General features: G+C 42.3%; 1 protein-coding gene across 1 annotated transcript; it reads left to right on the top strand.

The window, feature by feature from the left end:
• The first annotated feature begins 8,959 nt into the window (after nucleotides 1-8,959).
• LOC138645638 (perforin-1-like) lies at nucleotides 8,960-15,990 on the top strand. Its single transcript, XM_069735083.1, has 3 exons — nucleotides 8,960-9,629; nucleotides 9,738-10,113; nucleotides 14,011-15,990. The coding sequence occupies exons 1-3, from the start codon at nucleotides 9,091-9,093 to the stop codon at nucleotides 14,710-14,712; spliced, it is 1,617 nt and encodes a 538-aa protein (XP_069591184.1). The 5' UTR covers nucleotides 8,960-9,090; the 3' UTR covers nucleotides 14,713-15,990.
• Nucleotides 15,991-25,307: the final 9,317 nt, after the last annotated feature.

Here is a 25,307-nt window from a genome sequence, read left to right as displayed (position 1 = left end):
TAGTTGGTTCACTAAGATAGATCTTCGTGGTGCGTATAATCTGGTGAGAATCAGGCAAGGAGATGAATGGAAAACTGCATTCAATACGCCCGAGGGTCATTTTGAGTATCTAGTGATGCCGTTCGGACTTGCCAATGCTCCATCTGTGTTTCAGTCTTTTATGCATGACATCTTCCGTGAGTATCTGGATAAATTCCTGATTGTTTACTTGGATGACATTTTGGTCTTCTCAGATGATTGGGAGTCTCATGTGAAGCAGGTCAGAATGGTTTTTCAGGTCCTGCGTGCTAACTCTTTGTTTGTGAAGGGATCAAAGTGTCTCTTCGGTGTGCAGAAAGTTTCATTTTTGGGGTTCATCTTTTCCCCTTCTACTATCGAGATGGATCCAGTTAAGGTCCAAGCCATCCAGGATTGGATTCAGCCGACATCTCTGAAAAGTCTGCAAAAGTTCCTGGGCTTTGCTAATTTTTATCGTCGCTTCATCTGTAATTTTTCTAGCATTGCCAAACCATTGACCGATTTGACCAAGAAGGGTGCTGATTTGGTTAATTGGTCTTCTGCTGCTGTGGAAGCTTTTCAGGAGTTGAAGCGTCGTTTTTGTTCTGCCCCTGTGTTGTGTCAGCCAGATGTTTCTCTTCCGTTCCAGGTCGAGGTTGATGCTTCTGAGATTGGAGCAGGGGCGGTTTTGTCACAGAGAGGTTCTGATTGCTCAGTGATGAAACCATGTGCTTTCTTTTCCAGGAAGTTTTCGCCCGCTGAGCGTAATTATGATGTGGGCAACCGAGAGTTGCTGGCCATGAAGTGGGCATTCGAGGAGTGGCGTCATTGGCTTGAAGGAGCTAAGCATCGCGTGGTGGTATTGACTGATCATAAGAACTTGACTTATCTCGAGTCTGCCAAGCGCTTGAATCCTAGACAGGCCCGTTGGTCGTTATTTTTTGCCCGCTTCGACTTTGTGATTTCGTACCTTCCGGGCTCTAAAAATGTGAAGGCGGATGCTCTGTCTAGGAGTTTTGTGCCCGACTCTCTGGGTTTATCTGAGCCAGCGGGTATCCTCAAGGAAGGAGTCATTGTGTCTGCCATCTCCCCTGATTTGCGGCGGGTGCTGCTAAAATTTCAGGCGAATAAACCTGATCGTTGTCCAGCGGAGAAACTGTTCGTCCCTGATAGGTGGACTAATAAACTTATCTCTGAACTTCATTGTTCGGTGTTGACTGGTCATCCTGGAATCTTTGGTACCAGAGAGTTAGTGGCTAGATCCTTCTGGTGGCCATCTCTGTCACGGGATGTACGTACTTTTGTGCAGTCCTGTGGGATTTGTGCTAGGGCTAAGCCCTGCTGTTCTCGTGCCAGTGGGTTGCTTTTGCCCTTGCCGGTCCCAAAGAGGCCTTGGACACATGTTTTGATGGATTTCATTTCTGACCTTCCCGTTTCTCAAAAGATGTCAGTCATTTGGGTGGTCTGTGATCGCTTTTCTAAAATGGTCCATCTGGTGCCCTTGGCTAAATTGCCTTCCTCCTCTGATTTGGTACCTTTGTTCTTTCAGCATGTGGTTCGGTTGCATGGCATTCCTGAGAATATTGTTTCTGACAGAGGTTCCCAGTTTGTTTCAAGGTTTTGGCGAGCCTTTTGTGGTAGAATGGGCATTGACCTATCCTTTTCCTCGGCTTTCCATCCTCAGACTAATGGCCAGACCGAACGAACCAATCAGACCTTGGAAACATATCTGAGATGTTTTGTTTCTGCAGACCAGGATGATTGGGTGTCCTTTTTGCCGTTGGCTGAGTTCGCCCTTAACCCCTTCATGACCCAGCCTATTTTGACCTTAAAGACCTTGCCGTTTTTTGCAATTCTGACCAGTGTCCCTTTATGAGGTAATAACTCAGGAACGCTTCAATGGATCCTAGCGGTTCTGAGATTGTTTTTTCGTGACATATTGGGCTTCATGTTAGTGGTAAATTTAGGTCAATAAATTCTGTGTTTAATTGTGATAAAAACGGAAATTTGGCGAAAATTTTGAAAATTTCGCAATTTTCACATTTTGAAATTTTATTCTGTTAAACCAGAGAGTTATGTGACACAAAATAGTTAACAAATAACATTTCCCACACGTCTACTTTACATCAGCACAATTTTAGAAACAAAATTTTTTTTTGCTAGGAAGTTATAAGGGTTAAAATTTGACCAGCGATTTCTCATTTTTACAACGAAATTTACAAAACCATTTTTTTTAGGACCACCTCACATTTGAAGTCAGTTTGAGGGGTCTATATGGCTGAAAATACCCAAAAGTGACACCATTCTAAAAACTGCACCCCTCAAGGTGCACAAAACCACATTCAAGAAGTTTATTAACCCTTCAGGTGCTTCACAGCAGCAGAAGCAACATGGAAGGAAAAAATTAACATTTAACTTTTTAGTCACAAAAATGATTTTTCAGCAACAATTTTTTTATTTTCCCAATGGTAAAAGGAGAAACTGAACAACGAAAGTTGTTGTCCAATTTGTCCTGAGTACGCTGATACCTCATATGTGGGGGTAAACCACTGTTTGGGCGCACGGCAGGGCTTGGAAGGGAAGGAGCGCCATTTGACTTTTTGAATGAAAAATTGGCTGCTCTCTTTAGCGGACACCATGTCACGTTTGGAGAGCCCCCGTGTGCCTAAAAATTGGAGCTCCCCCACAAGTGACCCCATTTTGGAAACTAGACGCCCCAAGGAACTTATCTAGATGCATAGTGAGCCCTTTAAACCCCCAGGTGCTTCACAAATTGATCTGTAAAAATGAAAAAGTACTTTTCTTTCACAAAAAAATTATTTTCGCCTCAATTTTTTCATTTTCAGATGGACAACAGGATAAAATGGATCCTAAAATTTGTTGGGCAATTTCTCCTGAGTGCACCTATACCTCACATGTGGGGGTAAACCACTGTTTGGGCACATGGTAAGGCTCGGAAGGGAAGGAGCGCCATTTGACTTTTTGAATGAAAAATTATCTCCATCGTTAGCGGACACCATGTCACGTTTGGAGAGCCCCCGTGTGCCTAAAAATTGGAGCTCCCCCACAAGTGACCCCATTTTGGAAACTAGACGCCCCAAGGAACTTATCTAGATGCATAGTGAGCCCTTTAAACCCCCAGGTGCTTCACAAATTGATCTGTAAAATGAAAAAGTACTTTTTTTTCACAAAAAATTTCTTTTCGCCTCAATTTTTTTATTTTCACATGGGCAATAGGATAAAATGGATCCTAAAATTTGTTGAGCAATTTCTCCCGAGTACGCCAATACCTCATATGTGGGGGTAAACCACTGTTTGGGCACACGGCAGGGCTCGGAAGGGAAGGCGCGCCTTTTGACTTTTTGAATGGAAAATTAGCTCCAATTGTTAGCGGACACCATGTCGCATTTGGAGAGCCCCTGTGTGCCTATGCATTGAAGCTCCCCCACAAGTGACCCCATTTTGGAAACTAGACCCCCCAAGGAACTTATCTAGATGCATACTGAGTACTTTAAACCCCCAGGTGCTTCACAGAAGTTTATAATGCAGAGCCATGAAAATAAAAAATAATTTTTCTTTTCTCAAAAATGATTTTTTAGCCTGGAATTTCCTATTTTGCCAATGGTAATAGGAGAAATTGGACCACAAATGTTGTTGTCCAGTTTGTCCTGAGTACGCAGATACCCCATATGTGGGGGTAAACCACTGTTTGGGCGCACGGCAGGGCTCAGAAGGGAAGGCACGCCATTTGGCTTTTTAAATGGAAAATTAGCTCCAATCATTAGCGGACACCATGTCGCGTTTGGAGAGCCCCTATGTGCCTAAACATTGGAGATCCCCCACAAATGACCCCATTTTGGATACTAGACCCCCAAAGGAACTAATCTAGATGTGTGGTGAGCACTTTGAACCCTCAAGTGCTTCACAGAAGTTTATAACGCAGAGCCATGAAAATAAAATAAAAAATTTCTTTTCTCAAAAATGATTTTTTAGCCCGCAATTTTTTATTTTCCCAAGGGTAACAGGAGAAATTTGACCCCAAAAGTTGTTGTCCAGTTTCTCCTGAGTACGCTGATACCCCATATGTGGGGCTAAACCACTGTTTAGGCACATGCTGGGGCTCGGAAGTGAAGTAGTGACGTTTTGAAATGCAGACTTTGATGGAATGCTCTGCAGGCGTCACGTTGCGTTTGCAGAGCCCCTGATGTGGCTAAACAGTAGAAACCCCCCACAAGTGACCCCATTTTGGAAACTAGACCCAGAAAGGAACTTATCTAGATGTGAGGTGAGCACTTTGAACCCCCAAGTGCTTCACAGAAGTTCATAACACAGAGCCGTGAAAATAATAAATACGTTTTCTCTCCTCAAAAATAATTTTTTAGCCCAGAATTTTTTATTTTCCCAAGGGTTACAGGAGAAATTGGACCACAAAAGTTGTTGTCCAGTTTCTCATGAGTACGCCGATACCCCTTGTGTGGGGGTAAACCACTGTTTGGGCACACGTCGGGGCTCAGAAGGGAAGTAGTGACTTTTGAAATGCAGACTTTGATGGAATGGTCTGCGGGCGTTACGTTGCGTTTGCAGAGCCCCTGGTGTGCCTAAACAGTAGAAACCCCCCACAAGTGACCCCATTTTGGAAACTAGACCCCCAAAGGAACTTATCTGGATATGTGGTGAGCACTTTCAACCCCCAAGTGCTTTACAGACGTTTACAACGCAGAGCCGTGAAAATAAAAAATCATTTTTCTTTCCTCAAAAATTATGTTTTAGCAAGCAATTTTTTATTTTCTCAAGGGTAACAGGAGAAATTGGACCCCAGTAATTGTTGCGCAGTTTGTCCTGAGTATGCTGGTACCCTATATGTGGGGGTAAACCACTGTTTGGGCACACGTCGGGGCTCGGAAGTGAGGGAGCACCATTTGACTTTTTGAATACAAGATTGGCTGGAATCAATGGTGGCGCCATGTTGCGTTTGGAGACCCCCTGATGTGCCTAAACAGTGGAAACCCCTCAATTCTAACTCCAACACACCCCTAAACCTTATCCCAACTGTAGCCGTAACCCTAATCACAACCCTAACCCCAACACACCCCTAACCACAACCCTAATTCCAACCCAACCCTAACCCTAAGGCTATGTGCCAACGTTGCGGATTCGTATGAGATTTTTCAGCACCATTTTTGAAAAATGCGCAGGTAAAAGGCACTGCGTTTTACCTGCGGATTTACCGCGGATTGCCAGTGTTTTTTGTGCGGATTTCACCTGTGGATTCCTATTGAGGAACAGGTGTAAAACGCTGCGGAATCCGCACAAAGAATTGACATGCTGCGGAAAATACAACACAGCGTTTCCGCGCGGTATTTTCCGCACCATGGGCACAGCGGATTTGGTTTTCCATATGTTTACATGGTACTGTAAACCTGATGGAACACTGCTGCGGATCCGCAGCGGCCAATCCGCAGCCAAATCCGCACCGTGTGCACATAGTCTAATTCTAAAGGTATGTGCACACGCTGCGGAAAACGCTGCGGATCCGCAGCAGTTTCCCATGAGTTTACAATTCAATGTAAACCTATGGGAAACAAAAATCGCTGTACACATGCTGCAGAAAAACAGCACGGAAACGCAGCGGTTTACATTCTGCAGCATGTCTCTTCTTTCTGCGGATTCCGCAGCGGTTTTACAACTGCTCCAATAGAAAATCGCAGTTGTAAAACTGCAGTGAAATGCGCAGAAAAACCGCGGTAAATCCACAGCGGTTTAGCACTGCGGATTTATCAAATCCTCTGCGGAAAAATCCGCAGAGGACCAGAATACGTGTGCACATCCCGAACCCTAACCCTACCCCTAACCCTAGCCCTAACCCTACCCCTACCCCTAACCCTACCCCTAACCCTACCCCTAACCCTAACCCTAACCCTAACCCTAACTCCAACCTTAGTGAAAAAAAAAAAATTCTTTATTTTTTTATTGTCCCTACCTATGGGTGACAAAGGGGGGGGGTCATTTACTATTTTTTTATTTTGATCACTGAGATATAACCTATCTCAGTGATCAAAATTCACTCTGGAACGAATCTGCCGGCCGGCAGATTCGGCGGGCGCACTGCACATGCGCCCGCCATTTTGGAAGATGGCGGCGCCCAGGAAAGAAGACGGACACCGGCAGGCTCGGTAAGTATAAGGGGGGGGAGATCAGGGCACGGGGGGGCGTCGGAGCACGGGGGGGGAGGCGTCGGAGCACGGGGTGGGGGGCGTCGGAGCACGGATGAGGATCGGTGTGCGTGCGGGTGGATTGGAGCACGGGGTGGGGGATCGCTGTGCAGGGGGGGTGATCGGAGCACGGGGGGGATCGCTGTGCGGGGGGGGGTGATCGGCGTGCGGGGGGTTGACTGGAGCACGGGGGGAGCGGACAGGAGGACGGGGGAGCGGAGCACAGGACTGAGGGGAGCGCTGCACAGATCGGGGGGCTGGGGGGGCGATCGGTGGGGTGGGGTGGGGGCACATTAGTATTTCCAGCCATGGCCGATGATATTGCAGCATCGGCCATGGCTGGATTGTAATATTTCACCAGTTTTTTAGGTGAAATATTACAAATCGCTCTGATTGGCAGTTTCACTTTCAACAGCCAATCAGAGCGATCGTAGCCACGGGGGGGTGAAGCCACCCCCCCTGGGCTAAACTACCACTCCCCCTGTCCCTGCAGATCGGGTGAAATGGGAGTTAACCCTTTCACCCGATCTGCAGGGACGCGATCTTTCTGTGACACAGCATATGCGTCACAGGTCGGATTGGCACCGACTTTCATGACGCATACGCTGTGTCACAGGTCGGGAAGGGGTTAATAATCGGGCCAGCTCGGCTACCTTGGTTTCTCCATTTTTTTGCAATTCTGGGTTCCATCCTCGTTTCTCTTCAGGACAGGTTGAGTCTTCGGACTGTCCTGGTGTGGATTCTGTGGTGGATAGGTTGCAGCAGATCTGGACTCCGGTAGTGGACAATTTGACCTTGTCCCAGGAGAAGGCTCAACTTTTCGCTAATCGCAGACGCCGTGTGGGTCCCCGACTTCGTGTTGGGGATCTGGTTTGGTTATCTTCTCGTCATATTCCTATGAAGGTTTCCTCTCCTAAATTTAAACCTCGTTTCATTGGTCCGTATAGGATTTCTGAGATTCTCAATCCTGTGTCTTTTCGTCTGACCCTCCCAGACTCTTTTTCCATACATAATGTATTCCATAGGTCGTTGTTGCGGAGATACGTGGCACCTATGGTTCCATCTGTTGAGCCTCCTGCCCCGGTTTTGGTGGAGGGGGAATTGGAGTATATTGTGGAGAAGATTTTGGATTCTCGTGTTTCTAGACGGAAACTCCAGTATCTGGTTAAATGGAAGGGTTATGCTCAGGAAGATAATTCCTGGGTTTTTGCCTCTGATGTTCATGCTCCCGATCTTGTTCGTGCCTTTCATGCGGCTCATCCTGGTCGGCCTGGGGGCTCTGGTGAGGGTTCGGTGACCCCTCCTCAAGGGGGGGGGGTACTGTTGTGAATTCTGTGGCTGAATTCACTCCTGTGGTCACAAGTGGTACTGCAGCTTCTGAGCTTCCTCCCTCAGGTGTTCTGGTGAGCTCGTTAGCTGCTTCGTTACTTAACTCCACCTGATGCTGCTATCCTGGCTCCTTGTCAATGTTCCAGTGTTGGATCTGAGCTTCTCCTGATTGTTCCTGTGACCTGCTGCTCTGTATAGCTAAGTGCTTTTTTGCTATTTTGTTGCTTTTTTTTCTGTCCAGCTTGTCTTTTGTTTTGCTGGAAGCTCTGAGACGCAAAGGGTGTACCGCCGTGCCGTTAGTTCGGCACGGTGGGTCTTTTTTGCCCCCTTTGCGTGGTTTTTGCTTTAGGGTTTTTTGTAGACTGCAAAGTTCGCTTTAATGTCCTCGCTCTGTCTTAGATTATCGGGCCCCACTTTGCTGAATCTATTTCATCCCTACGTTTTGTCTTTTCATCTTACTCACAGTCATTATATGTGGGGGGCTGCCTTTTCCTTTGGGGTATTTCTCTGGGGGCAAGTCAGGCCTATTTTTCTATCTTCAGGCTAGCTAGTTTCTTAGGCTGTGCCGAGTTGCATAGGTAGTTGTTAGGCGCAATCCACAGCCGCTTTTAGTTGTGTTTAGGATAGGATCAGGTGTGCAGTCTACAGAGTTTCCACGTCTCAGAGCTCGTTCTTTTGTTTTTGGGTATTTGTCAGATCACTGTGTGCGCTCTGATCGCTAGGCACACTGTGTCTCTGGATTGCCTTCATAACACCTTTCATTAGCAGACATAACAGATCCCTATATACTGACTCCACAGCACTAATCACTACTGATCATGGACCTAAAGTGCAGCAGATTCTTCCCAACTAAAAGCCGAGATCTGATCAGGAACAGAACAGGCATTCATAGAACATTTCAGAACTTTCACAAAATCTTCTCAAAACATTTACAGCGCATCCTGCATTGTACTACTGCACCCAATGTGTTATATATGATAGAAGTCGGAGTCACTCCATTTTACACCGACTCCACCGACGCCCTGCCTACAATGCAACAAAGACATCCAATTAGTGTGTAAATTACATCTTTTCAACTGCTGTCTGTCAAAAAAGTTCTCGAGTGTAGTTAAATTCTGAGCAAGGTCCTCATGCATTGACCACAAAAGTTAATTTTGGATTGTTCTTGTGATACATATGCATGGATTTTTATTATGTCTGATGATGTAAATACTTTTATGTCAAAAATGACAAAAGTCTTCTTGGAGTGATACCTTTATTGGCTAACCAGAAAATTTATGTTTGCAGCTTTCAGAGCCCAGAGGCTCTTTCTTCACGCAGGTTTGCAAAGGAGGAGAAGGAGCCTCTGTGCTCTGAAAGCTGCAAACATAATTCTTCTGGTTAGCCAATAAAGATATCACTCCAAGAAGACTTTTGTAATATTTGAGCATAAATAAGTATTTACATTGATTTTTCTGGATAACACGGTACCACAAAATCATTTTGTACATCATATTATGTCTGATAAAACCTACATCTTTTTTTTACTTTTTCTGTCTAGGACATTTCAGCAATGGACCACAAGCTGTTTGTTTTGTTCTGGTTTCTGCTTCTTCAGAATCTTACACCTTCTATGTGCTCTCCTATCCTTACACATGGGTGCAGACCTGGCACAATGAAAGAATGCAAAGATACTAAATTTGTTCCAGGCCACACTTTGTTAGGAGAAGGCCTAGATATAGTCACCTTGAAGACAACCGGAAATTTTCTTTTTGATCTACAGGAAGTTGAAAATAAATGCACAGTTTGTGAGAACCCTCATAAAAATTCCATCTTGCAGAAACTACCCAAGGCCGTGGTGGACTGGAGACCAGAAACTTCATGCTCCAGAAATATACAAAGCTCTGTGTCTCAGTCTAAAGTGTCAGTAGCTAATGAAGCCACATCTGTAGTGCAGAATGACTGGAAAGTTGGTCTGAATGTGAAGGTTCAGGTGTCGGCAAGCACAGCTGTGGGAGGCTCTCAAAGCAAAATGGCCAAATTTGCAGAAAGTAGAAGTCTCATTGACAAGTACAACTTTCTGAGCCACAAGCTACAATGTTCCTTTTACAGGTATTAATGTATCCTGCATTGGGTGTGCAATTCAGTAGCTATGAATTTTTATATATTTGCTAGAAATATTATACACATAAGGTTTAACATTTTTTGTTTTTATTTCAGTTTTAGCTTGGGATTAAATGCCTCATTTACACCTCATTTTCAAAAATCTTTGGACGAACTACCAGATTTCTATAATGCAAACAATAAAGATGAATACAGACGTCTGATAGCCAAATTTGGCACACACTATATCACACATGTAAAAGTCGGAGGTCGGGCCCAAGAGGTCACTGCAGTGAAAACATGTCAAGTGGCAATGAATGGGTTAACAATAGATGAAGTCAAAGATTGCCTTAGCGTTGAAGCTGAGATTGAGGCATACAAAATGGGCAAATCAGCAAGTATCGATTCCAAAGTTGAACATTGCAAAAACAAATTAGCAAAATTGAGACTTGGAGGTCATTTTCACCAAAAATTCAAAGAACATTCAGAGGAGGTGAGTTGTTGGGATTTTTTTTTTCACTCATAGGGATACTAGCCACTCTGAATTAATATATATATATATATATATATATATATATACATATATATGTATATATATATATGTATATATATATTCTGCTGGTGTTGGGATATTGCCTCAATCATAACAGTTCAACTGAAAATTTTAGTAAATTGAAGCTTTAGAAATCTTAAGATAAGTTGGAAAGAGGTTATTTTTGTCCTTTGGTCCAATGGAATCGGTGTTAAACATTAGAGCTTTAATATTTTGCAAAGTAAATAACTTCTATGGTTGATTTCATGGTGAATTTTTCGCTGTTTAGGGAGCACATACATATAGACTGACATTACAAAATTAACAAGAGAATTAGTTTTTTCCCCCCTAATGATACATACAATATGTGACCCCGGAAGAAGGCTAACTGCCGAAACGTGCATCTGGTCTTATGGTACAGGAAAGATATATATCTTGGTACCGTGTTAGCCAGTAGATAGAAAAATATTTAGAATTGAGAGTCCTCAGTGGTTGATACCTTTTAATGGCTAACTGAAAAGATGGTAACAAATTGCAGCTTTCGAGACTATTCAGGTCTCTTCATCAGGCATAGACTAAAATAAATTCTGGAGAATTACATATTTATGCACAAAACATCACAGAGAAAAAAAAACATGGATAAGACAGGTGACATGAAGCAGAATTACCATGGGTGATAAATAGTTATGTTAATAAATATTGGACCAGTTCTTAGATAAGGAATGTTTTATTGTCTGCTGATTGGGGTTGGGGTCTGGTTCTGTTGTGATGACCCCACATGGTCTGAAGTGAAAATTCCTTAGTTCCTTAGTTGATGTAAAAAGACATAAGTCCGTGCAACACATTCATTCCTGCAGTGAGAGTGTCAAAGGTCATCATCACAGTTTATAGTCCCATATTGTTCTGTCTCTCTGAGATTTGAAGCTACCTTTTAATACAAGTAATTTCATGTCCATAATGTTATGATCTTGGAGACAGAAATGTATTGCCACCGGTAGATCCATTCTTTTTTCTCTTATTGTGTGGTGGTGAGAATTCATCCTTGTTCTCAGCTTCTGCCCTGTCTCCCCTACATACAGACCCCCAGTTGGACATTTAGTACAAATAATTAGGTACACCACATTAGAAGTGACGCAGCTGAAAGTACCTGGGATCTTGTAGTCCTGATGTGAATTGGGGATCTTTATCTTGTCCATGGTCATTATAAATGGACAGGTTTTACATTTTTTCGGGTTGCAAGGAGAGGCTCCTGCAGCTGTTGGAGGACAGGGAGCTTTTGACAATGATACTTCTTAGATTTGGGGGCTGCCTTAAAACACAGTAGTGGGGAGGTCTGGGAAAATGGATTGTAAGGCATCTTTTTGTAGTAAAGGTTGTAATTTCCGTGCAGCTCCCCTTAGCACCTCCAGATTTGGATTGTAGGTGACTACTAGAGGTACCCGGTTATTTTCTTCTTTAGCTTTGTAATGTAGCAGGTGATTCCTTGATATTCTGGTGGCTCTTGTGATCTGGTTTTCAATTGACCTTGGATGGTCGCACTGATTCAAAAAGGTCTTTCTGAGGCGACCAAGGTGTTCATCCCTATCCATTGGGTTGGAACATATATGATTGTATCTGAAGGCTTGGCTGTAGACAATAGAGTTTTTGATGTGTTTTGGATGGAAACTGTCCCATTTAAGGTATGTTGGACGGTCGATTGGCTTCTGATACAGGGATGTCTCTATTTTATTGTTCTGCAGCTTAATGATGGTGTCCAAAAAGTTAATTTCGGTACAGGAGTAGTTGAGTGTCAAGTTGATGGTGGGATGAAATTGATTAAACTGTTTATGGAATGTCTTTAGCTGTTGCTTAGACTCCGTCCAGATGATCAAAATGTCATCAATGTAGCGGTAGTACGCCAGAGGCCTGATGGGGCATGAGGACAAAAAGTCACTTTCAAGCTTGGCCATGAAAAGATTTGCATACTGTGGGGCCATTTTACTTCCCATTGATGTGCCAGTCTCCTGTAGATACATCTTGTTGTCAAATTCAAAGTAATTGTGGGTGAGGAGGAATTTTATAAGTTTGACCACAGAATCCACAGCCAAAGTCCAGTGGTAAACGTCAAACACGAACTTCTCCAGGAAGTCCGTTGCAATGTTTGGAGTTCCAGGGGAAGTTCTGGTTCACGTTCTGGTAAGGTTCTGTTACCAGAACCAAAACTTTAGAATAAAGTTTGGGTAGGAAACCAGAACCCAAACTTCACTGGCTCATCCGTCGGAAGACTATTTCCCTTTTCAACTATAAAAAAGTGTCCACTCTTCTTGGAAGAATTTTTTATCCAAACATCCAGAAGAACATTTGTGAGGTCAGAAATTGATGTTGGAACAGAGAGCTATGCTCAAAATCTCAGTCCTAGTTCATCCTAAAGCTTTATCAACCCTATTAAGTATTTAGGCAGCAAACCTATAGCAAGATTGAGCTCATCATGTAGTATATAGCTATAAATCAACCAAAGCCTTTAAGAAATAACTGCCTAAATCAAGCATAACATCACATATCCATTATTAGTTACAAATCTAGAATATACTTAATAAAAACCATTTAAAACAGTGATGACTATACATCTAAAAGATTCCAAGAAAGATATAACAAAATGTAAAAGCATCTAGGGTAGGTGATAGGTACATAAACTCAATCATAATGCAACCACACAAAAATATGAGTAATATTAAACCAAAGATGCATTGATGATTTAATGTAGTTCAAGTAACCTACATTTTTGGACAATATGATCCAACTGCAAATTGTATTAGGAGGTAATATCAGGCACAGCTTGATGGACACGTGTCATCCACTAATGGTAATGTCAAATAGATATAATAGAGTGTGGTGACTAAATTTAAGAAGCACAGGTGAGAGATCAGCATGCCACCCTTGGGTAGTGACTGATACGAAAGAGGTAGTAGTAGCCGTACATAGACTGAATACCATACGGTTAGTATCTCCATCCGATTCTTGGCATTGTGCTTTATTAGGTAGCTTATATATGCAGCTGCTCAGCCATAAAGCTTCCGGAGGGGGCATAGTTTTTGAGTGGATGTAATAGCAGAGGAGGTTTGCACTCTGCTGTTATGGAGTCAGTGTCGGTGACTTTTATGCCCTCTGCTCCTCAGAACTCTGTTGCATAGTCTCCACTTCGTGGCTGACTTGCTGCAGTTCCTTCAACTTTTTAGTGAGAATGTTGTAATGGTATATTCACTAAAAAGAGCTTCAAGAAAGGCATCCAGTCCCTTTGTGAAAATATATTAAAGGTTATGGGTACTGATCCTGTGATGAGATGTTGATCCAGGGATCTCGTCGGATGGCTGTATGTGGAGTCAGGAAGGAACTTTCCCCATAATATGGGGCAATTAACATCTACTTCATGAAGTTTTTGCCTTTCTCTGAATCAACATGTACTTCTGTCTACCTCTAACCCTAAAAACGATGAAAGCATGCATAGGTGATGGTGTAATATTTAGGAGATGATGATAAATGTTATGAACTGACTAGTTGCACCGGTCGCTCCTATTACAGAACCAACCAAGAATTCAGTGAGCTTTTTAGAAAGAGCCTGTTATAAAGGGCAGATTGCATGGCAAGGGGATGGGTATTATACGCCGGAGGGCAATGGCGCTGGATGTTATACATCTGTATCATTGGGAATCAAAAAAAAAACTAAATTCAAGGATTAATAGATGTCTGTATATATAATCATGTTAGTCGTAATTTATCAAACACCTGTACATCATGAATTACACCAATTGTCTGTAGACTTTAAGGTATGAAAGACATTGTGTGATGATCGTATTATAAAACTTTCATTTACATTTACAGGTGATCGGAGGAAGCGCAAGTTTTGATCTCCTCTCAAATAAAAAAAACACTGATGATGTCTATAAGAGATGGATAGAAAGTCTGAAGACTAACCCTGGTCTGGTCGCCTATTCCTTAGATTCCATGCATAATTTGGTGAAAAACAGGGGTCCTAAAAAAGAGAATCTCAGACTGGCCATAAGTGATTATATCAATGAAATGGCTCTAACACAGAAGTGTTCATGCCATGGTCGCCACCAAGGGAAGGACTGTTCCTGTACATGTCCAGCATCTAAGTACACCAGTTCTAACTGTTGCCCAACTCATAAAGGAGCAGCTAAGCTTCATGTGACCATCATATCTGCCACTGGCCTGAAAGGCGACTTTTGGTCAGAAACAGATGCCTATGTGAAATTTAAATTTGATGGTAATGACATAAGAACCCCAACAATCATGAATAAGAATAATCCAACATGGAATATTAATTTTAATTTGGGAGTTGTAAGGCTCGGGGAAGATAAAATGTACACAGTAGAGGTTTGGGATGAGGACAACAGATCTGATGATTTTCTGGGAAGATGTGAGAAAGTTCTGAATTCTGGTGAAAATTCTGACACTTGTTACCTAAAGCATGGTAGTGTTTCATACTCTGCAAAGGTTACTTGTGTCAGTCATCTCGATGGGTCGTTTTGCCAGGACTATATCTCAGTGCCAAGTGATTAGAGAAGAGTTCAATGTTCCCCATAGATTAAGTCTTTCTGTCCAGATCTATATTCTGCACTTACAGTATATAAATCTCTTGCTTTATATCCATTATTTTTCCATTTCCATTTCTCTGAGATGTTTGGTGTCATAATTTTAACGCTATGTTCACTTGTCCGCTAGACATGGATCCAGCAACAATTCCTGGACAAAAAAGTTGTGCAGACATCAGTTTTTCTTTCATTTGAAAACGATCCCTTTTTTGCTTACTGGATCAGTTTCAAATGGAGCAAAACGGATGGCTATTTAACGGATCGGTTTTCCATAGACACTAGTGTAAAAAAAAGGATCCAATTGAAAGCAAGGCTTTTTGCCCAACTACTTTTGTGAATGGATTGGGGCTGGATCCAGTCTAATAGATTATTATTGGACATGGGAACATAGCCTAAGCACTGGGGCCAAATTTATTGTCACCAAAAATATATGGTGAGGATTAACAATTGCAATATGGTACCATACAATATGTATCAATATATGACCTCTAGAATATGGCACGCAGATAAGGTGGAGGATACATGCGATTCCTCCAAGTAGACATGGGTTTCCTCCCAGTAGACATGGGATTCCTCCCAGCAGACATGGGTTTCCACCCAGTAGACATGGGATTCTTCCCAGTAGACATGGCTTTCCTCCCAGTAGACATGGCTTTCCTCCCAGTAGACACGAGTTTCCACCCAGTTGTACAATCCATTTGTATACACCTTGGGTGATAACGTCTAATCATCTGGTAGGCCTAGTTTCTAGCACAATTTAGGAGATCAAATCAAATGAGTCAAAAATCTGTCTTTGTGCCAAAAAAAAGTGGTGTACCTCTTGAACCTGACGGAAATAATAACTATTGGAAATAAGACATTAAACATGAGAGTGCCGAAAAGAAAAATCTATTTTATTCACTGTTTTCCATTATGATAAATTAGTTGCATCCTATGTCTATTTGTCTTTTTTTTAGTTTAAAGATGTCTAAACTTTTGCAACTTTGCAATTTACCTCTTATTAAAAAGCCTCTTCAGTCTAAAGAATGGAAAGAATGTGGTCAACACCACCAAGAAAATAAAACATAGCCTTTCCTTGACACTGTGGATTCTTAAAAGAAAAGATGGCAAATGCACAAACCTAACCGCTTTTCATTTTCCTCCCTTGCGTCTTCCCCCATCGCGATGCAGCTCGCTGGACGATATTCTGCTTGAATTTTAGATTCAGCCGTCTCATTATAAGCACAATAAAGAGCATTACAGAATCATCACTTGTGTCATTTTCATAGATTCTCGCTATGATGTTTTACAGTTTTGTTCCATGGATCATGTGAATATATGATCATCACACATACAAACAATGTAATGAAATGTAGAATTTGCTGGTTACACAGAAGTTACACATATTTTCGCTATTATAATATCAGGGGTGGGTAAATGGATTGGCCCCATTATTTATTAAAGGGGTGTGCCAAGATTTTCACATATATGCCCGTGAGTAGAGAATGATGTAAAATAAAGATATCATAATAAACATAATAATATATACCTTTATCTGCAGTATCTGTGGTCCCTGGCTCTGAATGCCTTCACGTTAGAGCTACGGGGCATTAAAATGGTAAAAAAAATACTTGTTTCTTTACTTTAGTTCATTTCCTATTTCCCGAAAAAGATTTTTATAGTAACAGAATTTTCATTGAACCCCTATTTGATGTATATATCCATCAGAGGTCGCTTAGCCCTCCACTGTTATAGCCAGGATCCTGCTCTACCTGCTTTGACCGGCGTTCTCACCCATTTGAGAAGATTAACCCTCATATGTCACTGTGAAGAGTGACAGTAGCACATGAGGAGTTAGAGGGATCGATCCATCTGTCAGCCCATTGGCAACCCCACAATATGATCACGGGTGCCAATGAGCTGTTATGGAAACTGGGGGACTGACAAAGGCCTCCAAGTCTGCCTACACCAATCCACTTAGATCCCATCGGCACCGGATACTACACGGTCAGTGCTTGACTGAGAGGTGGCCTATCAGTTTAGTGTAATGCACGACGATGCTAATGCAATGCTGTCTGTTACTGTCCTTAACCAGTTCATGACTGGGCCATTTATCATAGTTTCATGCTTTATAAGGTTGAAGTCAGGCTACAGATTGAACTCGATGGAATTAAGTCGAACATGGTGATTCAGAGGAAGGCAAAAAACCCATGGGGCAGATGCTAATTGCCCCATATTTGGGTAAAAATGCCTTCCCAACTCCATATATGGCAATGTGGTTCTAAATTTTCTCATTCAGATATTCACATTTTTTTTGCAATTTTTTTTGCGACATGTGTTTAATTTTTATGCTAATTTTTCCATTCTTTTTTCTTTTTTAAACATTGTACAACTCTTTAAATCCCTAAACTCTTGTATATCTCACAAGATCTGATGCGATTTGGTTTCCCAGAGCTCAGAATACATTGTGAACAAATTCACTCTTAAGCAGTTTATTTGATTGCATATGTTGTCGAAGTCTTCTATGGGTACGAGAGGCTTGTCTCGCTTTACGCTCGCTCTACTTCGCTTGCTACAAATTTAGACTTTACCTACATGTATCCATCCTACTTGATTTGGAAAAGAGAAGATTTCAGTCATGGTCATAATTACAGGAGTACTACTGGAAATATTGGTCTTCACTCAAGTGCTCCAAATAACATACAAATATAACCTCCGGGTCCAGTGAGATGTTGGAGGATGCGATACCTGATGGACAAGTGACTGGCTGAAGCCAATTAGTGGACACTGATCAGCTGCTCTAATCAGTGTTTTGTCCATGCTTACAGAATAGTGAAGGCTGCAGCCAATCAGTATCTGAAGATTGACTTCAGCGGTCAAGTGACAAGAAATGTCATATGTCTGCCAGGAATCACAACGCCAACATTGCATGAGTGGTGCCAACCTGGGAGTTACGTTTATATTTTTTTTACTTTATGTGGGGCAATTAAGCAATTAAAAAGGTGCTACCAAGGACTACAGAATCCCTTTTTACTAGAAGTAGCCTTATGGCTAATCTATCTTTCCAGGAATATCTCCAGCCCAAAGTATTAACCTAATTAACAGATTAAATCTCTCCTTAAGTCCGGGGTCACAATTGCGTGTGCAATGCGAGAAACTTGCATGAGTCTCTCGCATCAATACCTGGCACTGCCGCAGGCACTTGGGACCGAGCGTGCAGATGCATAGAAATACAAGCAGCTGTACGCTCCGGTCCCGAGTGCCGGCAGCAGTGCCAGGTATTGATGCAAGAGACTCCTGTAAGAAAGCTGTTGAAAGATATACTTTACCTGGGAGATTTACCTTAAGGGCTTCTACTAGTTGCGATAGATCTTCAAAAGGAAATAACTTTCTGCCATATAGAGCCCAACACACATGTATAGTCCTCAGTGTAGCTCCAAGACAGCATCCTCAATCCATCAGATATGCAAAGTCTCCTCAAAAAAGGATTCATCGTGTAGCTTTAATGAAAAAAGAGCCACAAGATAAAAGCTACATTTTATGTATCAGTCAAACCAAATAGGCTACCACAGTCTTGACATTAGTCACTCCTCTTAGTAGGGTCAATGGTACCCTTATTTTTTACTCTATTCAGAGACGGAGCCTTCACTGCAGGGGCACCTGGGTTGCATCCACAGAGTAGCTTCTGATCAGTGGAGAGAGTTGAGGTAATGTGTCAATAAATCTAATCAGAACCAGATAGATAAGTACTAATAAAAATATGTATCTACCAGCATAATTGAATAGCTGTGTTGAACTCCAGAAGTTAGGAAGGATGTTGGGCAAGAAAGAAGTCAAGCAGTCCAAGGATAAGTCTAGAAGGTCATCCAAGAGTTATACAGGAGTGCAAGAGTAGAACAGAAGCTGGTTCAGAAAATAAAGTCAATCCTAAAAGCAAATGGAGCAGTATAACTAAACAATAACTGAAATTAAAGAATCCTGGAGTGGGAAATTTGAGTATATTTCACATAAGGGGTGTCTGTGAGCACAGAATGACTGTTCAAACCTAATACACATGCTCAGTGCACCTTCCCATCTACGGCTTGCCATGGATTTCTGCCCAGCTCTGGCTCTATAAAACGAGAGCTGTCAACCAAATATAAGGATGACAGAGATAGAGGAAAAACAAGTAGGTGGGACGGTGCACTTAAATGTTTGGCCTCACCAAGGGTGCACCAAGTGCCTGTACTGAGTTTAAACAGTCATTCTGTGTCGACAGCCCCCCTCTAACTAATGCTGTACTCAGGAGAACCATCCTAAGTCTGATCATTGGAGGTCTGAGAGCTCCACATGTGAAATTATCTCACATATCTCAGTAATAGCCACTTTTTCTACAGATGGCTTTTACAGGACACTAACAGTGGAAATTACTAGAATGGATTATGGTAGGTTATAGGTCAGTGGAAACTAGTAGTTGAGATGTACAGGAACAAGTCAAAAGTCTAAGCTGAAAAGTTTGGGAGCAACAATTGCAGAACCAAAATTAATATAGCAAATTAATAAACTGATCTTCAGGACCAGAAAAACCCTTAGAAGAGGCAAGATATTCACAGTAAGGCTACTTTCACAAATCAGGTTTTCAGTGTCAGGCTAAATCCGGCTAATTTTCAAAAAAACGGATCAGGCGAATGTTCAGGTTTTTTCCCATAGACTTGTATTAGTGCCGGATTGCACTGGATGACATTGCGTTTTGTCTGGTTTTCACCGGATCCGGCAAATCTGCCGCTTCCGGTTTCTTGAAAAAACGTCCATAGCAACATTTTTTGTCTCCGGTGAAAAAGCCTGAAGCGCCGGATCCTGCGCTTTCGGCTGTTTGCTAGAATGTAAGCCTATGGGAGCCGGATCGGGAAAAAGGCGGATCCGGCGGCCTGATCCGGTTTTTCAAACTGAGCATGCTCCAATTTTTTTTTTATCCAATAATCTAGATAGGCTAGTCGGATCCGTCAAAAAAACAGATCCGTCGCCTCAGTTTTTCACAATCTGCGCCGGATCGTTTTTCCAACATTCGCCGGATTGTGCCTGACACTGAAAACCTGATGTGTGAAAGTAGCCTAATACATTCATGTATTTCATGAGATGCCACCGCAATCTGACAGATGTGGAGCTGCTAGCTGCTCCAAGGAAGAGTGGATAGAGATTGCCAATTCTACATCTGATAGACTGAATGCTGTCAGAAATGGAAAATATTAGTCTCTGGGTGTGCAGATTTATGCAACCACATTATTTTTACTTCTTTATTTTTCTTTTGCTATCAGAAAAGATTCTACTTTGTTTCCCAATGGATTTGTACAGCTTGTGAGAGACATTAAAATATTTTAAAAATTCTGAAGTTATTCTTCTTGCTATGATTATTTTACATTGCAAAAAAATTAAATTTTAACAGGGATGTGTAGACTTTTACATAAACTATAGTCTTTAGTCAAATTCAAAACTAGGAGCCTAGTGTTACTAAATATCAAGACACTGTGGTATCTGTAAAGCCACTGAACTCTTAAGTAGGACCAATACTACTACCTGCATTAATCGAGATTGCGTGGCTGTGTGCTTGATTTTATGCAGCCACTTGTAATGGGCATGATAGAATCACAAATATATATATATATATACACACATATACACATATATACACACACACACACAAATATACTCACATACTGTATGTACGGAGACAAACTGTATCTAGGTGGACCATATACATAAACCTGCACACATACATTGCTTGTATAGATACAAACACACTTACATGATGCACAAATTAACACGTACATATAACATCATTTTCTTGTTGACTGCTGCTTTGTGGCATTGCACCTCGGTATGTTTTTGCTAAATCTCGCTATTTTGGGAGAGTTCATCAGTAGCAGTGTACGTTTTCCACAAATGTTTAGTCATTTACTAGCAACCTGTGAATTTCCTGTTATTGTTTCATGGTTGCAACATTTCACACCATTGTTATCTGTAAACTGTAGAACGATTTCGGCAGATCTGCTGAATTCATCTAATATCACCCGGTATTAATGTGCCCCATATGGAGCTATGTATAAATTTGTCAGAACCTTATGTTTAAAGTGCTCCTGTGATCAGGATTGTGCAGAGTAATCTACAGACACTGTCAGGTCGGCGCCGTTATACTGATTACACTGATACCTGTGATCAGGATTGAGCTCAGTGACTACAGACAGTGTCAGGTCATAGCCGTTATACTGATTACACTGATACCTGTGATCAGGATTGTGCTCAGTGACTACAGACAGTGTCAGGTCGGTGCCGTTATACTGATTACACTGATACCTGTGATCAGGATTGAGCTCAGTGACTACAGACAGTGTCAGGTCATAGCCGTTATACTGATTACACTGATACCTGTGATCAGGATTGTGCTCAGTGACTACAGACAGTGTCAGGTCGGTGCCGTTATACTGATTACACTGATACCTGTGATCAGGATTGTGCTCAGTGACTACAGACAGTGTCAGGTCAGTGCCATTATACTGATTACACTGATACCTGTGATCAGGATTGAGCTCAGTGACTACAGACAGTGTCAGGTCATAGCCGTTATACTGATTACACTGATACCTGTGATCAGGATTGTGCTCAGTGACTACAGACAGTGTCAGGTCGGTGCCGTTATACTGATTACACTGATACCTGTGATCAGGATTGTGCTCAGTGACTACAGACAGTGTCAGGTCGGTGCCGTTATACTGATTACACTGATACCTGTGATCAGGATTGTGCTCAGTGACTACAGGCAGTGTCAGGTCGGTGCCGTTATACTGATTACACTGATACCTGTGATCAGGATTGTGCTCAGTGACTACAGGCAGTGTCAGGTCAGTGCCGTTATACTGATTACACTGATACCTGTGATCAGGATTGTGCTCAGTGACTACAGACAGTGTCAGGTCGGTGCCGTTATACTGATTACACTGATACCTGTGATCAGGATTGTGCTCAGTGACTACAGGCAGTGTCAGGTCAGTGCCGTTATACTGATTACACTGATACCTGTGATCAGGATTGTGCTCAGTGACTACAGACAGTGTCAGGTCGGTGCCGTTATACTGATTACACTGATACCTGTGATCAGGATTGTGCTCAGTGACTACAGACAGTGTCAGGTCGGTGCCCACACCAACATGGGGAGAACATAAAAAGTCCTGCAGATATTCTGCTTGGTGGGATTTGAGTGCTGCAAAGCATCCGTGCTAACCACTGAGCAACCATATATAACGCGAACCACTGAGCCATCATATATGGTGCTAATCACTGAGCCACCATATATAGTGCTAATCACTGGGCCACCATATATGGTTTTAATAACTGAGTCACCATATATAGTGCTAATCACTGAGTCACCATATATAGTGCTAATCACTGAGCCATAGTGTGACCCATATGTGTTAAAAATATCTATATGGCTCCATTTAACCAAGGAAAGCCAGAAGATTGCCCGTTTGGTGTCTGGTGGTACAAGTTTTATTTTACCAATACAGGTAAGCATAGCAGAATATACAGTGTGGTATATATTTTAAATATTTTTCTCCATAGAGCCCTATTGGTGAAACATGCGCTACAATTATATAATATCAAAGTCTTGGTCTTCATAGCCATTTATAATGATTACAATAGAAGATCTCGTCTCCTGTGTAAAACAGTAAATTGATCTGGCCATTGGATTTGCCACGTCACCTTCCACTAAGGGCTCGCTCATACCACCGTATAAATCAGGCGTGTGCCATCTCATATATTGGGTAGCACATTGACCCATGTTATTCCATGAGGCAGATGGGTGATTTTTTATGAATATGTCTGTGAAAGAAAATTGCAGTGTACTGAGATAGAACTGAAACCGGATGAGAAAGAAAAATCGGATGCCACAGTATAGAGCCACAGGATAGAGCCACAATATAAAACTATGGCATAGAGCCACAGGGTGAAGCCACAGTATAGAGTCACAGTATAAAGCCACAGGCTGGAGCCATGGTATAGTCACAGGATAGAGCCATAGGATGGAGCCACAGTATAGAGTCACAGGATAGAGCCACAAGATAGAGCCACAGGATAGAATCACAGGATAGAGCCACAGGGTAAAACCACAGTATAAAGTCACAAAATAGAACCACAGTATAGAGTCACAGTATAGAGCCACAGGATAGAGCCACAGGATAGAGCCACAGTATAGAGCCACAGGATAGAGCCACAGGATAGAGCCACAGCACAGAGCCACAGTATAGAGCCACAGGATAGAGCCACAGTACAGAGCCACAGTACAGAGCCACAGTACGGAGTCCCAGTATGGAGCCACAGTATGGAGCCACAGTATGGAGCCACAGGATAGAGTCACAGGATAGAGCCACAGGATAGAGCCACAGGATAGAGCCACAGGATAGAGCCACAGCACAGAGCCACAGTATAGAGCCACAGTAGAGCCACAGGATAGAGCCACAGGATAGAGCCACAGGATAGAGCCACAGGATAGAGCCACATATAGAGCCACAGGATGGACCCACATATAGAGCCACAGTAGTCACAGGACAGAGCCACAGTATAGAGCACAGGATGGACCCACAGGATAGAGTCACAGTATAGAGCCACAGTATAGAGCTACAGGATAGTCACAGTATACAGTAGAGCAACAGTATAGAGCCACAGTATAGAGTCACAGTATGGAGCCACAATAGTCACAGTATAAAACCACGGTATAGAGCCACAGCGTAGAGCCACAAAAGAGAGCCACAGTATAGAGCCAAAGGATAGAATCACAGGATAGAGACATAGGGTAGAGCCACAGTATAGAGTCACAGGATAGAGCCACAGGATAGAACCACAGTACAGAGCCACAGGATAGAGCCACAGTATAGAGCCACAGTATAGAGCCACAGGATAGAGCCACAATATGGAGACACAGGATGGTGCCACATATAGAGCCATAGTAGAGTCACAGGACAGAGCCACAGTATAGAGCCACAGTATAGAGCACAGGATGGAGCCACAGTATAGAGTCACAGCATAAAGCCACAGTATAGAGCCACAGGATAGAGCAACAGGATAGAGCCACAGGATAGAGCCACAGGATAGTCACAGGATAAAGCCACAGTATACAGTAGAGCAACAGTATAAAGCCACAGTATAGAGTCACAGTATGGAGCCACAATTGTCACAGTATAAAACCATGGTATAGAGCCACAGCGTAGAGCCACAAAATAGAGCCACAGTATAGCAACAGTATGGAGCCACAGTATAGAGCCACAGTAGAGTCACAGTATAAAACCACGGTATAGAGCCACAGGGTGGAGCCACAGGATAGAGCCACAGTATTGAGCCACAGTATAGAGACAGTATGGAGCCACAGGATAGAGCCACAGTATTGAGCCACAGTATAGAGACAGTATGGAGCCACAGGATAGAGCCACAGTATAGAACCACAGTATAGAGCCACAGTATAGAACCACAGTATAGAGCCACAGTATGGAGAAACAATATAGAGTCACAGTATAGAGATGCAGTATAGAGACACAGCATAGAGACACAGTATGGAGACACAGTATGGCATCCAATTATTAAGGATACATATCAATTCTAGAACATAGGAAACTGTAAATGATTAATAGCTGATTTGCTCCACAAAGTTTATTGGAAAATTTAAAAAAAAAAAAAAAAACTTTTCACAAACTATTTATAACTGTATATGTAACTCAATATGAAGACTGAAGAATGAAGAAATATGGGAATAAGACTGTTCATATCTGTGTTGTGGCCCAGATGGACACCACCACACCAAATACACCCTTCTGACAAGTAATGAGGTCCTTCGTGGTTCGCAGAAGAGTGCGTTATATTGTCAGGGAAAATGGTGCTGAATGTGGTTCTATTTCTCCCACCAAAAATGACCATATCTGCATCTAGTGTGGCATGATATATATTATTATATAGGCGCAGGGCAAAGATTTTATCAATTATTTATAATTGTCCTTTTATTTATTTTACTTTTGGGGCATTTCCCATCCTGTCCAATTATCACAACACAATGAGTCTCCATTACAATGACCTGAACACAGAAACTACTATTTTTGCCTTCAGGTATGAATTCTCTCTTACAATAAAAAAAGTAAAAACTTTCTGGACCCTTTAATGCCAGGTCACTATAAAGAACTTATATCCACAGTACATCTAGACCTAGTGAAGCCCCAGCAGGCCGTAAACCTCCCACATCTCAGTGGTGACCCTGGAGATGGGCCTGAGACCACTACACCAACTCCTTGCCCGAAGCAATGACCAACGCATGAGAGCGGAAGATGAAAAGGTGACAGGAAAGACAGCAGAAAGAAATGATAGATGTAAAAGGGCAACGATATGAAAACTGAAAAATAATAGATAAAAAGTGGGCTGTTAACGTGTTTGCAGGGCCTCGTTCAGACATCCTTTTTCACATGTGTTTCTTTATGTATTTTTACGGATAGATCACATGCCAATTATAGCCTATGGTGCTGTTCACATGTCCATGTTTTCATGCTTTCTGTTCATGGATCAAAATCACCT

The sequence above is a fragment of the Ranitomeya imitator genome, chromosome 7 (genome assembly GCF_032444005.1).
Source record: "Ranitomeya imitator isolate aRanImi1 chromosome 7, aRanImi1.pri, whole genome shotgun sequence".
In the NCBI taxonomy this organism is placed as follows: domain Eukaryota; kingdom Metazoa; phylum Chordata; class Amphibia; order Anura; family Dendrobatidae; genus Ranitomeya; species Ranitomeya imitator.
Note: the sequence above shows the minus strand (reverse complement) of the source record. Positions and strands in the feature narration are given on the sequence as shown.

Bases quoted from the DNA above. Each gene is read 5' to 3' on its own strand.
- LOC138645638 (XM_069735083.1), top strand. From the start codon at position 9,091: ATGGACCACAAGCTGTTTGTTTTGTTCTGGTTTCTGCTTCTTCAGAAT. The intron at 9,630-9,737 runs GTATTAATGTAT...TTTTTATTTCAG, and splicing joins CTACAATGTTCCTTTTACAG to TTTTAGCTTGGGATTAAATG. The intron at 10,114-14,010 runs GTGAGTTGTTGG...TTACATTTACAG, and splicing joins TCAAAGAACATTCAGAGGAG to GTGATCGGAGGAAGCGCAAG.